This window comes from Cardiocondyla obscurior, linkage group LG15 (genome assembly GCF_019399895.1).
Source record: "Cardiocondyla obscurior isolate alpha-2009 linkage group LG15, Cobs3.1, whole genome shotgun sequence".
Classification (NCBI taxonomy): domain Eukaryota; kingdom Metazoa; phylum Arthropoda; class Insecta; order Hymenoptera; family Formicidae; genus Cardiocondyla; species Cardiocondyla obscurior.
The window spans coordinates 862051-878058 of NC_091878.1; the positions used below are offsets into that span (position 1 = coordinate 862051).

Below are 16008 nucleotides of genomic sequence, written 5' to 3' on the forward strand. Positions count from 1 at the left end.
ATTCAGCTTTCTAAAAAAAAAAGAACGAAACCTCAGTTATCCTTTTCTGTTTCTTCGCTTTGATTTATTAATTTTTATTTGACGTTATTGCTGCTCTTTTGATATTAAAGAGACTTAAACTTAATACATTTATTGTATTACGATTATTACAAACTACTATAAGTAACAAACTTAAAAAAAAAAATGAGTTACAATACACGTAAGTATAAATGCCTTTACTCCTGTATTAACTTAAATATTATACTTTATATTTGCATTACGTGATTGTTATAATTAATTTAAAATTGCTGGAACTGCTTATTGTAAATTTTTTTTACAGGTCTTACAGAAGAATGCCCGTTAACGAAAGATAAAAGTTACAAATACAGACTCTGTGCTTACTGTGGTAATGGGTTAAAACTCATTATTGTTTGCTTTATCGCGTTGACTTTTGCCATCACCACTATGCTAGTGTTACAAATTCTTTATACTGAAAGTATACCACAGGTAGGTATTAAAAACAGAATGTAATAAAGAGGCATCATTAAAACAATACCTGACAATATCCTTGTCTTGTTTCAGAGCAGTCTCCACGGTATTCATGGAGCAGTTGCCACAGATTATTCCAATTGTTCCCAAATTGGTTCTAAAATACTAGCGAGATTAGGCAATGCAGTTGATGCTGCAGTAGCAGCAACTATTTGCATGACTGTGGTAGCACCTCATAAAACTGGTCTTGGCGGGTAAGACATCTGCTAGAAAATATTTATCATTCTTTTTAATTCTGAATTTTGTTTTTAGGGCTGGCTACATAATGATATATAATTATAAAAACTACACTCATCCGATCGTTATTGATTTTTCGAGTAATACAACAACAGGTAAATAGTTTTATATTAATTTAACATATATTAAAAAAAAAGAGAAAAAAAAATTTTTTATTTCTTTAATAGGTTTTTTTGCTAAAATCGGAATACGTTTACCGGCTCTATTGAAGGGATTAGAATTTGCTCAGAAATCATATGGCAATTTGCCGTGGCGTGAAGTAGTAGAACCTGTTGCCGAAATGGCTCGAGAAGGATTCATTATGTCTAAGGATCTCGCGGATGAAGTAGCGAAAAATACAGATTACGATGTATTTTACTCGGGGCCTTTAAATCCAGGCGACAGATTGCAATTACCTGAACTTGCAAGAACATTGGACATTGTAGCACGTTATGGTGCAACCGGTACTATTTATATTTTTTTATTTTGTTAGTTGTAAATAATAATTATCATGTAACTTTTATTTTTTTTAATTATACGTTTAAATACTTAATAATTTACTATTGTCTTTCAGCATTGTATAACGGTACTTTATCTCATGAAATTCTACCAAATATCACTTTCTATGAAAAATTGTTGGAACAATTAGCAAATTATGAACCTATCGTAACGACGGCAAGAAGCTCAACATTACGTCGACATGCAATTTATTATCCGTCGCACGCGTCTTCTATGCAACAAGTCATCGAAGCATTGGAGAACCTTCCGATTTCGGCAGAAAATGTATCGACTATAAAATCTCAAGTTCTTGTCGCTCAAACGTTGATGCAAATATTTCTACAATTTCCTCAAAACATACAACATGGTGAGGCACAAGTTATTTTTTTAATTAATTGATTTATATATTTTTTTTTGTTACTAAACATTACAAAATCACGGAAAAGCAGCAACAATAAATTCGATTCGATCGAACACGACTTTTTTAGGATAAAATAGGAGGATTGGAAGATCACAATTCTGCATGTGATTATGTATTAATTTCATGATCGTAATTTTAGACTTGAAAAAAGAAACTTATACCGGAGTCATGGCAATGGATTGGCAAGACACCTACGTTAGCGTTCTATCGTTAGTAATAAAAATTATGTTATTTATTAAATAATTATGCAGTTATTGTATTAATATATTATAAATAATAGTGGTTTGAGCTCACCGTTTGGCCATGGACACAGAATGGCCGGGTTCTTCTTAGATAACATCAGCAACGATTTATCTACGTTCATCCCAATTATTTTTCATTACGAGGAAGGGATATGTGGATTACGTGGAGTGCTCGGCTCAAACGATGCTTTTCTTAATGGCCAAATCCTCTATAATCTTATCATGCGGGGATTAAATATTTCTGCTGCCATAGAATATCCTAGGTATATATAAAAAAAATTATAATAATTAAAAAAAAGATAAGCATGAAATATATCGATAATATTATATTGTTATATTGATAATATCAAATTAATTTATTCAATTTTTCTAGGTACTATTTTGTCTCTGACGGTATGGTGATCGAAAATAATCAAAGACACTCAGTTGAGGCCGCATTGCAGTCTCAATTGTATTCCATAATGTCACTGTTATCTCATGACGATAGTTCGTCTATGAGAAGCGTGAATGCAATTGTCAAAAGGAAGGATTCGCTATCGAGTCACTCAGATAGTCGTGGAAATGGAATTGCGTCACGATTTTAGGCCATACGTGCCTTGTTAAAAATCTTCGAGAATACTGTGATATTAGGAATAACGTCGGATACACAGACGAAATATTTGCGAATACGCGATAGACATTTTTTTTACACCATTTTGTAGAAAAACTGGTTAGACTGTAAGCATTACTTAATGACTTAATATTTAAAAAATATGATACTATAATACTGTTTGTTGTATACAATATATCTGTATATACATACACACATATCTTTTTGCGAACCTCAAATTAATTTCCGTAGCAATTTCAATGTATATACATAAAGAATAATATATATATATATATATCTTCCATTATTTGGTACTTCCTTAAAGTATAAAATATTTATATGTACGATTTAATGTAAAATATTTTATAAATAAAATTTTATACAAAATACATTTTTACCATTATTAGACTTTTTGCTGTCGTTCCCCGACCACGTATTCTTTAAATAACTCTAATTGCCTGATCCTCGCATAACACGCACTGGCAGTAAGAACGACGATATTGCTTATCCACCAGAGAAATGATTTCTCTTCGTTGAACCAATAAGTTGCTAAAACTGTTTGGGCGCATGCTTTCGCGGTGCCGCTAACGTTATGCGTTAAAGGAGACGTGACTTTTATTTGAAGCGCGGTGAAGTATCCAATGGCAAAGCCGAATACACCACCAATTGTCATGGTAGTCCAGAAAAAAGGATGTCCGAGCTTCTCGTAATTAAATACAATTGTATGCTCACCGCTGATTATCATTAGCGGGATAAAAATAATAATACTATACACATTGTTGTAATAAGAAAGTAACCAAATGTCTTGATTAACAACCGGAAGTGTTTGTTTCATACGGATCGAATACAGGCATAGCGACAACGATCCAAGCACACCGAAAAATGTCCCGAGAACGGACAGAGAGCCCGCTACATGTTCCTGATCTACACCTAGCCAGAATCCAGCGATAATTGCTACACAGCATGCCATGCATTTCAAAGACGTCGTTTGCCCTGCAACTTTCGCTGATTAATTCCTATGATAATTTTAACTTAACTGAATTCGTTTTTGTGTAATTCTCACCGAGTAAAATGTAGGTGAACAAGACGTTAAATACGGTCGTAAGCGAACGGCCTACATAATAAAATGCAACGTCAACATATTTTAAACATAAATTATTACTTGCTATCATTGCAGTAAATAAAATTGACAAAGGCAGTACCTGCAAAGAGAAAAATTTATAAAACATACAAAGAATTAAAAATATTATACGATAATATTTTCGACTTTTACATACTTTTCTTAAAGTGTCCTTTTTAAATGGATTACCAGCTGCAATTTCAATACAATCTGGAAACCACTGAGACATTTTGTGTAAAGTAATGCAGATAGCTACACTCACTATACATTGAAACCAAGTTACAAATAGTGGTGCATCCAAATTCACTGTTTCACTGGACAGGAGTGCTTTATTTGTGAACACAGTTGAAATAGAGACTATCCTAAAAAAAATATTTAAAGCTGCACATAAGACAAAGATTTCAGACCAAGATATTGCTGAAACTTTAAATTACAAAAATAATTGTCATTATTACTCCTTCTGTCTCAAAAACAAGTTCAACTTACATAAATATATTTAATTATCAATACGACACGTTAAAGCGATATTTGAGCAATTGATATAATTTTGCAACTTACCAATAGGCTGCTATCACAAATGTAATGTATGCATACTTTGACTTTAATCTACTCTCCAATTCCATCTTGATTGGATTTGTGCTAAACTTGGAATAATTATTGCTAAATGCTGAACAGTTGTGTCGAAATACTTGCAGTAATAATCGAACAATTTTCCGGCTATCGTAAAATTAACAGCCTACGTCGACGTCATTGTTGTCGCTTGCAAACCGGTGTCAACTAAACGGCAGGTAATTTTGGGATTGCAATTCGATATCATTCGATAAAATGTATATCCGTAGTTTAAACTGCCACATTTATTTGCCATCGAATCTCGATGAGATAACAGCGTTCTCAATAATACACGAATTATTTTATCAAGTTAATGTTATGTAATATTTAAGGCTTTTTTCTTTTGGTTAATGAGCACCGGCCGTAGTATTTTCAAGCATAACCTAAAACTTTATATCTAAGTCACTCTGTATTATAATTAAAACAATGTAATTATTATCGGCATTATTACACTGTGCAAGAATAAACGTATATCATGAATGACTTAAAAAAAAAAAAAAACTTGGTTATTTGTACGCTTTTGTGCAACTCGTGCAACTGCAAAGTGCAAGCTGCAAGTCGCAACGCCATATTACCACCATCGCCATCCTGCTCCATTCCCATATCGTTTGTTGCGGTCCTCCCACGGAAATCGGCTACGCAAAGAAATCGTAATCTAGGACGGCTGCGCGATATGGATTTATTATAACAGATGACGAGGTGCAGGCACCGACCCTCTCGCGACCGAATCGCGTTGATGGCGAGATCAATCGCGTACCGGGAAAAGCCAGGAATGGCGATAAAATAAACAGCTGGCACTGAAGCGGGAATGCATACACGGTACGTTATCTTAATATTACGAATTAATTCGATCGTAATGTGTTAAATATTACCACTCAAGCTCATTCGTTCTATATTCACGATTATTTGCGTACGTAAAAAAGTAAATGAAACATATGCTTACAGATAATCTATCACACTGGTGTTTTTTCTTTTTACAAACGTAAAATAATTCTTGCTTGCTCTCTGAAATCTGGCATGTGATTTTTTTTATTTTGCTGTTTGATTTTATAACGTATGATATAACGAAGCACAAGAAATTATGTGTATTTTTTTCTTAACAGGTTCTGGTTACTGTAGCACAAAATGTAATGCTTAAGTTGTTGCTGATTTAAAGCACAGTAGTATGCAAAATGGAGAAAGTTATACCAATGAGTTGGTTGAACCAAATATTGCTAGTTTTTACTGTGGTAACTGCAATATTGTCTTTAGTTATAGAAGGATGGACTGATCTTACACCTCTGCCGATTTATGTTTCTATCTCTTGGGCTGTATTTGTCATAATTACATCTGTATGGCTTAGTTGTTGCTTGCTACGTCTTACACTGAAAGCTAACAGTCCAATCGTTCTAAAGTTTATGGACAAATGGGCACATAAGAGATTAGCAGATTGGCTAAGTTCTAATTCCTCAGTAAATGAGAATAAAGATACGGAGATTATTTGCAAAAATGACCGCGAAAACGAAAAGAATTCGGATTCTGCACAAAAAGATAACGTTGAGTGCAATAATGACGCAACAGCGTTCGAAAACTGTAAGAACAAAAGTCTGTTAATGAGAAGAAAAAAGTTAAATGTCACGGAAATGACGCGAGCAATTAATGCAAAATGTATAGAAATTTGGTATAAGAATATAAGTAATGACAAATCATTTCCCGATGAAGCGCAGTATTTGTTGAGCAAGTTCTTGACCAGACTCGTTTGGAAGGCCAGTTTGATAGATAAGATAAAGTTTAGTAATAAATTAGCTAATATTTTGCTGTTACACTTGAAAGAATATCGCAGGTACGGATATATCAATCGAAAATTGTTTTAAATTTTATAATTTTAGTAAAAATACCATACCTTTCATTCTACAGAGCGTTACGGAGAGTCGAGAAAGGTGCTGCAAATAATGTGGAGGAGGCATATAAATATTTGCATCCTGGTTCTCGCAATGCTTCAATGCTGGAACACATGTTACATCGTTTAATTACTGTTCTGGCACAAGAATTTTTACAGTGGGAATTAACTAGTTCGTTACCGTGCAAACTTTTGTTATCTATTTTAGCGAAGAGACTTTTATTAACAATAGATACGATAAGCTGCCCGGATTGGTTGATTAAAAATCTATTAAAATTATTGGAAGCGCCGTCAAACGAAATTGCTACTCCAGTTAAACAAAATATCAATGTAAATTTAATTATACAATATTACGCACGATAATTACACGGTAATAACATTAAACATCGATAAATTGTTTATTAATTTTTTTAGGGTACTCTAACTGTTGCTCTAAGTGACGGTATTACATCCGCCACAGCGGCTGTGATCCCGCAGCAATTGCCAAAATCTGTATCCACGTCTAGTCCAACTGCAGCTACTACAAATGAAGACAAAAATGCAGCTTTAACGGCAACTTTAGAAAGACCGACTCTATGTTTAGAAGGTCTTTCCACAGAAAATCTCTCCACAGAATACAGAGGCTTATGGGGAGACAGCATATCAGACGCAGATCTGGAATTGGACGAAGACAAAATATCGCCAGTATACGAGGAACCAACAGATTTCGCGACGACTATCGCTAGGCTTAGAAAAGTGTTGCAACAGAAATCTACAGCAACCACACCATTGTTAGTAAAAACTATACCTATCTTTAAACGCGAACTATATGAATGTGTAAATTTCAGACACGCTGAAGAAAAATCGTATGTAATATATGAAGGAAGCCAATTTACGAATTTATCGATTCCGTGGACTGAATTTCATACTGCAACAGATGGTTCTCAGCAATTATACTACTGCATACAATTTGACGATGTCGAACAACGTGGAGTAGATCTATTTGAAACGACCACAGCTACAGTCAAACGACAATACGCTGATTTTGTTCAGTTGCATCTCAGTTTAGAAGAAGTAAGGCTTGTAAAAAATGCAAAAATTCGTAAGAAATGAAACAATAAATTAAAAGATAATTTAAATTAACCAATTTTGCTTGTAAAATTTCAGATTCCATTGTTTGCGAATGTTATATCGGAACTGGTACTACCCGAAGGCGGCCGAATTGAATTAGAGACGTATTTGAAGACGTTATGTACGCGATTAGCGAATGAATGTCCGCCGCAACTACGTCACTTTCTTCGACCTAGTAGTAGTGCGAACAAAAAAGCCGATGCAATAGCGCCTCGTTTAGATCGATTTCTGGCTAAGACTGTAACTGGTGTCTTTAATACATTAAAAACCGTTGTACCGGGCTTCGAATTGGATCAAGAAGAAGAAGCGTCTTCTCCGCCTACTTTAATGCCCTTGTCCGACATACCTTGGAGATTTGTTGAGGACATAAAGTCGGTAATGTACTCTATATTTTAAGATATATATAGATTAACTTTTTTTTTAATTAATAAAATTATTAAAATATTTAAAATATATGTTATATAAAATTTTTATTAAATTTTTTTTTTTTTTTAGAAAAGTCTAGTCCGTGAACTCCAGCAATTGATTGCAGAAAGAACAGAATATTGTACGGTAGATACAGCTTACGAAGCAGTTGACTCAATGGAAGCAAGTGGCGATTCCGAGTTAATGGATTGCTGGTGGGAGGCTATCAATACTTCTTATGACGGTAACTACATTTTTTGTTATACAAATTATGTATGCTTTATAATATTAAAGGAACGTTTTATTTTTTAGATGAAGTAGACGAGTTAGATTCTAATTTAACTTTGACTTGTACGATGATAGACGTGATTTGTGAGGTTTTAGCAGGTATTTCTAGTAACAATACATTACAACAAGAAGCGGTCGTTAGATGGACTAAATTATTATTCGGAAACGTTTCAGAACCAATTCTGCAGGTGAGAAATTATGTTTGAAAGTATTTTTTTTCCATTAGCGGTTTGTTAATTTTAAAGTTATTTACAGAAAATAATTATTTGGTTATCCGAGTCTCTGAACGGCTCTTCATTAACTTGGGATGCATCACAGGATGTCGACTATCAAAACGACACAAAGTTGAAAGACAAACTGTTGCAAATATTAAAAAAGAAAGTATCGTACGATGCAAAGTTGATATTCGGCGAAGACGACGTTCACAAGGCTTTGAATTATCTATTAAGTTCTTATCAAATCAAAAAGATTAACTTAGATTTAAATTTACAAATTTTAGATGCATTAGTTTCAGAAGTTTTAATTTCTTGTAAAACAAATCACAACGTCACAAATTGATTATAATTTTTATTTAGTTTTTTAGATCGATTTTTTAAAAAATCGTGCGGTGATACAGGAAGACTCGCACATAATCATGTTTTTTTTTAACGACGATTTTGAGAAAATCATTAAGATACTTATATTAAAATATTTATGTGAACAAAAAATTGAAATGTGCCATATGATAGAACATATGTTGACCGTTTACGTTCTCGTGCAACACTCGACAGATTTTTTAAAACTAAGACTGTACCTGATTATACACTTACAATAAGAAATGCCAAGTATTTTTTTCATTAGAAAATAATGGCTCCTTTTGATTAACTACCCATAGGTAGATTACCCACATGTGAAATGAATTGCTCTTGGGATGGCACTATACACATTTCTTACCTAATAACTAAGTTTTTTGTACAAAGAATTATGAGTGCATTCCCACAAAATATATGGTGCATGTATAGTGTATACAAAGCTATACAATTCTGCTATCACATTCCAAAGATCCTAAAGATTTTTTTTGAGTATATAAACATACATATACATACATAAGATACAAATACATGAGTATGTTTAATTAAATTTATTTATATATAATAATAAAATTAAACATACATCACTAATCTAGTTTTTCTTGGTTGTATCAGTTGTAGCTTTCTGTTTCTCCAACTGTGCTCTGAAATTAATTATAGCATTGTAAGTTTTCTGTGATCTTGTTTAAATATTAAAAGGATGTAATTTTTGTTTTATGTTGTATTTACGACTTTCTATAAATGATAACTTTGCCTTCATGACATATATAATATATGTGAATATTTTTGTTTAAGAAACAAGTTTATTGCAAAACAGTACCTCAACTGTTGATTGAAATCATCCTCGACGTCGTCGTCGTCCCAATTATCCTCCCAAACGCTGATATCGTCGCCGTCTTCATCCTTTGCGGTCCAATCTAGTCACCGAATTTATTTTAAACTCGAAATCTGATTTTATATATCACGATGAATTGGCGTTGTTGAGGTTAAGTGCAAACATTAATATTAATTTATTAAGAAATGTATACCTTCCGCAGGAAACTCTTCGAACTCGTCATCCTCTTCGAGCAATCCGAGATCGACTTTTGCCTTGTCATTTTTACTGTCGGTCATATTTGCAGATTTTTACAACGAGCAACGTTCGAAGAAAATCGAGGAACTCACGCACTGAGGAGCATCCGATATTGTGCAAAAGAATTCAGCCAATAAAAGCGTAAAATATCTCGCGTTGTTATCAACCAATAGAAGCACTGCTGTAAAACAGACAGCGCGGATACCGGCCATGCCGTCAGCCAGCAGCACCATCGCGGGCCTCTCGTGCTTGTCGTAAATAAGATGGCCGCCGCCGACTGCAATTTATCAGGTGAAAATCCCGCCAAGAAGGAGGATGAATTTAACGAATTTTACACGGAGGTACGTGGCCTGCCGTCAATCCCGGTGTCCCTTTGCGTACGACGACGCCGGCGAGATGGCCCTCGGCCGTTTCTTCGCGCTCCAACATCGGACGTGAACAAAACGCGGAACGGTAACCGCGACAAGTATCGCTTTACGCTGAAAATAATATCCGCGGCTGCCCCGCCGCGTATATTTGTGTTTTAGTCGGTCCTTTCTTATCGCAGCCTTGCCGAATGTATTGCGCGATATTTTAAACATTGGGCATGCTTAACCTGCACGAAAACTCGTGTCGAGATCTTCGTCCCGACACGTAAACGTTTTACAGAATTACTAATAACAGTCGTTAATTAATTGAGAACGTATTTTATTTAACAAGGCCCTTTCTCTGGGGGATCACAATTATTTTATTCGCACCCGTGCTTTTCGAAGTTTTTTTTATCGTACAACTTTAGGAAAACAGATGAAACATATATGTTTAAAGATTCTTATATTACAGTTTGTTATGTTTTACTGTTATCCAAGAATTTAACATTAAATCTAATATTATTTTCTAACTTGATTTTGTTTTTTATATGTCCGGTATTTATTATGTATTTTTGTTATGTGTTATTTTTATCTTTTAAACAGCAGTTTTATGGTGTTTTTTTTCTGTAGGTTAAAGAAATTGAGAAGAGAGATTCAGTGTTGACTCCCAAACAACAAATTGACAGACTACTGAGACCTGGATCATCTTATTTTAATTTGAATCCATTTGAGGTTTTACAAATTGATCCAAGCACAGCAATAGAGGAAATAAAGAAGAAATATCGTCGTGTGAGTACTTACTTTCTTTCTAACAAGAGACATTGTATTTTAATTCTGGTTGTGCAATTGCTTGACTTCTGATTTATCAATTCTAAAATTGTAGATGTCAATTTTGGTCCATCCGGACAAGAATCAAGATGATGCTGAAAGAGCACAGCAAGCCTTTGAAAGTGAGCACAATACACCATACAATGTACACTCACCGTCAGAAATCGCGTTCGTGGTGCTGCGACGGCGGCTAGCATACGTGATCTTGGCGTGGTGTGCGTTGAATCTCACACGAAGCACGCGCGTAGATATGTGCGAAGCACCGGTCACAGAAGACAGAGGGAACGCGGCCTACTACACCTCCCCACCCTCGGCGGCCGAGAGAGGTGGAAATCACGTACGCCAGTCGCCGTCGCCGCTCGCCGCAGCAAATGCCATATCTGCTTTTTAGTGTACACTACAGTGTGAAAATTACATTAAAAAAATATTTTGTTAACTGCAGTTGTTAATAAGGCGTGGAAAACTTTGGAGAATGAAGAAACCAGATCAAAATGCATGGACGTTATTGAGGAAGCAAAAGCCCGAACTGATCACATGGCAAGTATTTCATTTACAACAAAATTGTTTTTTTTTTATGTAACAAAGCGTTTTGCCCTACAATTAATTTATACGTAATATTGAAATTCTAAAGATTGCAGAAAAAAAGAAAAAGCAAAAGAAAGAAGGTAGATCTGAAAACTCGGGTTCGATACTTTTGGAGGAAGAAACTGAAGAAGGCTACAGACATGCGGTCTGGGTTATGACAATGAAATTGTTTGCCGATATGGAACGGAGGAGGTAGGGATATATTTTTGCTTTAAATTATGAAAAGTGTATTAAAATATTGTAGACAAAAAAAAAAATTAATTGTGTTACGTACTATCGAATTTAAATATAAAAATAAGATTATTTTATGTAACTTTTTCTTTTTTAGACGAGAATTAGCTACAAGAGATGCGGAACAGCGTAAGAGAAAACGCGAAGAGGAATTGTCCGCGGAAGCTCAAGCGGCAATGGAACGTGAATGGCAACGAAATTTCGAGGAGTCTAGACAATCGCGCGTCGATAGCTGGAAGGCATTCCAGTCCGGCACGAGTGCCACGAAGCAGAAGAAGGCAAAAAAATTGAAAGCCTTTAGACCACCGAAAACGAAGGCGGAGTCGCGATAATCGTCCCTCGTCTTTCTCTACTTCCAATGTGCAGATTCTGATTTTAGTCGACATAATGTTTTATCTTAGAAAGTTTCTCGCAGCGTTAAGGTAGGTTAAAGAAATCTAATATCGCGCGATACTGATCCAACGACAAACCGAACGGATCACTTTATCTTGAAACGAAAAGACGAAGGGATATTTTGGATCCTTTTGACTCCAAGCCATCCAGTTGTAAAAGTAAGAACATTTCGGTCTTGACATTCGTTGCTAGATTTAAATGCCGATATTCGAGTTTCTATCAAGTACTATCAAGTTAATAGTCAAACTTATCGACATTTTATCAGAATGATGGCGACTATTAAGTCCTCGACGAGCTTTCATCGAAATAAAAAGATTACTATTGAAGATTATGAATCACTTCCATACGTCAACTTGAACTTAACGTTGCTCACTATACAGCATTCAGAGTAAACGAATTTTGGAGAACTTAGGGAAGTCGATTGCAAGTCCATTTTCTCTTGCTTAGATCCACTCGTGATTCAAAGTTAGAATAAAGATGTTAAAGGCACATAACGATAGAAAATGTTACCGCGAACAAAATCTTAAGAGCATATTTGTGCAAAAGAGAAAAATATATGAAACAAAAAAAAAATTGCGGAGCAATAGCGAAGCTATTGAATGAATGAAACATAATGAATGCGTCTCTTTGTGTATATAAATGAATGCAATTTCGTATGCGTGTTATGTAAAATCGCACCGTTCATTTTGAGAACGACGAAAATCATTAAAAGTCTACTTAAAATCAAACAGAATTTTTAATCTGATTAAAAAATCATTCACCTTGTATTTAAATACTTCATTTGTAATAAGCTAATCTCGATTAGCTAGCTTAGACTTAAATCTATTTTTGCTACTTTTTTATTTGAACTACCTTTTTACGTCGTTTTCAAAACGAACGATTCGATTGCAGAAGTCTTTTATGTAAACTCCTATCTTTTCGCAAAGTTATTTGCGAATTCTTTGACTTTCATGTAAAAAGAGCAAAAAAAAAAAAAAAAAGGGGGGGAAACGAAAATGATTGATTTCTCCGGAGCACTGTACGTTTGCAGTATCCTAACGTTGTTGCGTAACACAATTGTCAATTTTATAATCTACATGTGTCTCGTACCTTTACTATTAAACGTACGCTGTCCATTGGGGAAAGTACACCGTATATCTAATGTACCACGGTGCAAATTCATGCAGAATCGGAAAACTACCATGACACTATTTCTGTAAATGCCAAGTCCGCGCAGATGAACCCTCGACTATTTTAAAACGACACAATTTGTAATAAGCGATTATACAAGGCGTTCGCCAGGACGAAAGTCGATGCGAAACATCCGATCGATTTGAGATCTCGAGAAACCGATCTGTGATTTAGCGGCCCGAGGTTCTCGAAATCGTCGGAATCGTTTTATACGAATGGCCCGAACTGTTAGAAGATTATAACGAGATTCTCGTGCCATAAAGTCAGATCGCGGCATCGCTAGGGCCTCGATTTCGTACCGAATGAAGTCACGGCGACGCCGGTTGATCTTTAACTATCGCGATGGGTGTTTTATAACTTATACATATAAATTGTTTCCAAAAGACTGTTCGCACTGTGCGACGTGTGCTGCAATTTCAGTGTCTAATAGCGTGTATATATCTCTTCGAATGCGTTCGGGCAGACCGGACCGCGATCCCTGCGGCGATGCAAGACGTCCATTCAGATCGACGTGCGTTCTGTGAGGCGGTGAAATGCATCGTTCTTACTCTTCGCATGCGAAAAATCTTTACGGAAAAAGAAAAATATACATATATATATGTACATCTCGATACATAGAATATTCCAAATTTTCCACATTTCTCTCGCCTGATGATTCCTCGACCACTTTGGACGCTCTTGCGACACATGCAGAATTACTTTACGACTGAGAGAACCGGATTCTTATTGGTTAAAAAATAAGAAAAAAATGTTATATTCGGAGATAGGTAATTAATTAAAAAAAAAAAAAAAGAAAAAAAACGTAATTTTGCACGTGAAATTTAATCGGACTTTTCCGAAATGCGCGAAGCGTACCGTTATTCACGTCTTTCGCGCCGTGACGTCAATAAGATGTAAATGGAATGTGTTTTCGGACACATTGCCCATCCTGGGAAGGCGACATCAACATTCCGAAACAGTGTGACGGCGTACGTGACGCCCGACAGCACGTGCAATCGCAAACGTGGCCGAATGGACTCGTTTGCGGCCACAGTTTGAGAGTTTGGGCGGATTTTGCTTATCAGAGAATCATCGTATAATGCGATTGAAAATGGAAATGACGGAAAAGCACGTGGACCAGCTGCTGGAGATTCTTCAGAGGATAGAAGATACTCGTAGCTGGGAACTGCTGAGAATCATGTGAGTACTTGGAAACTGATCCTTCGATATTTATGAAAGTACAAAAGAACGCGGATTGAAACGCGAAGGGAACAAGAAGGCCGGGTTGAAATTTGTGAAGCTTTCTCTTCTAAGTATCTGCAAATTTTTCTTTTCTTTTTTTTTTTTTTCGTTCTTTCGTCCCTTTCGCGAGGAAACACGGGGGAAATATTTATAGCGGTTGAATTTTATTTTCGTTACGAGTCGATTCTGTAACCTTCACGAGCTGCTTCGGTCTTATGATTTGCAAATATGTGGTATGTACTTCGGTGACGAACGGTATGTAATGAGAACGCAGCATATTTTGTAATTCTTAATTGCTATGCTGCGTCACTGAAAAAAAAAAAAAAAAGAAAAAACAGAAGAAGAAGAATTATTCGTGCTCTCATCTTAACTTGAAACTTTTTTTTTTACTTAATTTTTTTAGTATTTTACGTTAAAGTTAATCAATAATTAATTGAAGCAGATATTAAACAATGCCTACAACATATCTTTTACGTAAAAGCATAAGGCTCGCATGTTTCTATTATTTAATCGCGCTTAGGCAAATTTATACGCGATAAGGCTTGCGTCGAAGTCTTAATATACCCGAGCTACACGTTACATATCGCGTCGCACGCGATGCATTTACGTTCTTGCGGCAAGTACGTAGATACCATGAGTTTGCAAGTGAAGCGCAACAGGTAGCAAAATCCTGCCTTGCCTTTACGAATTTTAGCCAGCCTAAGTCCCACGTTTTCATGCCGAATCCGCGACGTCTTCGTTCCGCTTCGATCTGCTTTTCTATCAAACTTCATAAATTAACATTCGCCTCGTCTCGTTTAACGAGCACTTTAATATCAGCAATTACGTTCACCTGCAAGATATAATTTTGCAAACGAGCCTGTTGATAAATTAGTAAAAAAAAAAATAAATTTACGAAAGACAAACTGGACTTTTCCTTTCTTTTTTTTTTTTTTTTTATACTTAACCATGTTAGACAACGCGGTTGAATATCGAGCAGAAGAATGTGCCTTGACGTAGAATTTATAAGTGGTTCTTATGAATAAAACGCACAGGAAGTTGTGGCAACAACACCGACTGCGAGCACAATAATAGTATAATTGATCGGATCGCTTCCAGCGGCATTGCTCGCATTCTCTTTCTCGTATTACTGCAAAACCGTTCCGCTTCTAAGTGACTCGCGATGATAATGAATTGATGATTCATTGACGATGATATTCATCGCCGCCAATTAGATTATTAATACGTTAGAAAATGAACATTCTCTAATTCAATCATATAATAAAATAAAGACACATTTTGTTTATTAAAATACATATCTCTTATAAAAAATATCTTGCAGATAATTGATAAGTAACGAAACGTGATAAACTTTCTTATTTTTATTTATTTCGTTTTAATTAAAAAAAAAGGGAATTTTTTTTATACGCGTTTTTAGCAAAAGTATTAAGAAATAAAATTATTTCGTTATCAATTAACAGAAATATTTTATCAGATCTTACTAAAATTAAGCTCCGATAGATAAGTGAGTGCTTTTATCGAGACGCAAAGAAAATTAAAGAAACGACGTACCTTCGAGTGTGTCACTCTTTTCCTCGTTTTCCAAGTTGTTTCAATTAAACGTCACGTCTGTTAAGCTTCTCAGGACATTCAGTTTTACCTGTCATACATCACCGATTCCTCACACCGTGCAACGTGCTCACACGCG

At 35.4% G+C, this 16008-nt stretch overlaps 6 protein-coding genes across 8 annotated transcripts in view; 4 read left to right on the forward strand and 2 right to left on the reverse strand.

Moving 5' to 3' along the window:
• Positions 1-51: 51 nt before the first annotated feature.
• On the forward strand, positions 52-2532 carry LOC139108367 (glutathione hydrolase 7). The gene is made up of 9 exons (XM_070666582.1): positions 52-199; positions 320-486; positions 562-722; positions 781-860; positions 933-1208; positions 1319-1609; positions 1803-1872; positions 1944-2168; positions 2279-2532. Exons 1-9 carry the CDS (start codon positions 184-186, stop codon positions 2487-2489), a joined length of 1497 nt encoding a protein of 498 aa, XP_070522683.1. The 5' UTR covers positions 52-183; the 3' UTR covers positions 2490-2532.
• Positions 2533-2625: 93 nt separating this feature from the next.
• Positions 2626-4656, reverse strand: Nac (GDP-fucose transporter nac). 2 transcript variants are annotated; one of them, XM_070666593.1, is made up of 5 exons: positions 4173-4656; positions 3772-3976; positions 3558-3696; positions 2893-3487; positions 2626-2812 (listed from the first exon to the last, which is right to left on the reverse strand). In XM_070666593.1, the coding sequence occupies exons 1-4, from the start codon at positions 4235-4237 to the stop codon at positions 2898-2900; spliced, it is 999 nt and encodes a 332-aa protein (XP_070522694.1). In that variant the 5' UTR covers positions 4238-4656; the 3' UTR covers positions 2626-2812; positions 2893-2897. The 2 variants fall into 2 exon arrangements, with proteins under 2 accessions (XP_070522694.1, XP_070522693.1); XM_070666592.1 differs by having other exon boundaries at positions 2626-3487.
• A 248-nt stretch (positions 4657-4904) lies between these two features.
• Positions 4905-8916, forward strand: LOC139108361 (uncharacterized). 2 transcript variants are annotated; one of them, XM_070666570.1, is made up of 10 exons: positions 4951-5042; positions 5169-5238; positions 5327-6045; positions 6120-6432; positions 6517-6872; positions 6930-7155; positions 7249-7587; positions 7708-7861; positions 7930-8093; positions 8161-8916. In XM_070666570.1, the coding sequence occupies exons 3-10, from the start codon at positions 5396-5398 to the stop codon at positions 8461-8463; spliced, it is 2505 nt and encodes an 834-aa protein (XP_070522671.1). In that variant the 5' UTR covers positions 4951-5042; positions 5169-5238; positions 5327-5395; the 3' UTR covers positions 8464-8916. The 2 variants fall into 2 exon arrangements, with proteins under 2 accessions (XP_070522670.1, XP_070522671.1); XM_070666569.1 differs by lacking the exon at positions 5169-5238 and having other exon boundaries at positions 4905-5042.
• A 94-nt stretch (positions 8917-9010) lies between these two features.
• Sem1 (Suppressor of exocyst mutations 1) lies at positions 9011-9744 on the reverse strand. Its single transcript, XM_070666596.1, has 3 exons — positions 9503-9744; positions 9295-9391; positions 9011-9118 (listed from the first exon to the last, which is right to left on the reverse strand). Exons 1-3 carry the CDS (start codon positions 9585-9587, stop codon positions 9067-9069), a joined length of 234 nt encoding a protein of 77 aa, XP_070522697.1. The 5' UTR covers positions 9588-9744; the 3' UTR covers positions 9011-9066.
• Positions 9745-9778: 34 nt separating this feature from the next.
• On the forward strand, positions 9779-13703 carry LOC139108372 (dnaJ homolog subfamily C member 8). Its single transcript, XM_070666594.1, has 6 exons — positions 9779-9887; positions 10524-10682; positions 10777-10843; positions 11164-11258; positions 11353-11498; positions 11635-13703. Exons 1-6 carry the CDS (start codon positions 9810-9812, stop codon positions 11867-11869), a joined length of 780 nt encoding a protein of 259 aa, XP_070522695.1. The 5' UTR covers positions 9779-9809; the 3' UTR covers positions 11870-13703.
• Positions 13704-13829: 126 nt separating this feature from the next.
• The window catches only part of LOC139108354 (uncharacterized), a 42526-nt gene continuing 40347 nt past the window's right edge, over positions 13830-16008 (forward strand). Inside the window, exon 1 of the mRNA XM_070666552.1 lies at positions 13830-14279. Coding sequence (XP_070522653.1) covers positions 14179-14279 — 101 coding nt within the window. The 5' untranslated portion in view covers positions 13830-14178. The remainder of the gene's footprint in view (positions 14280-16008) is intronic.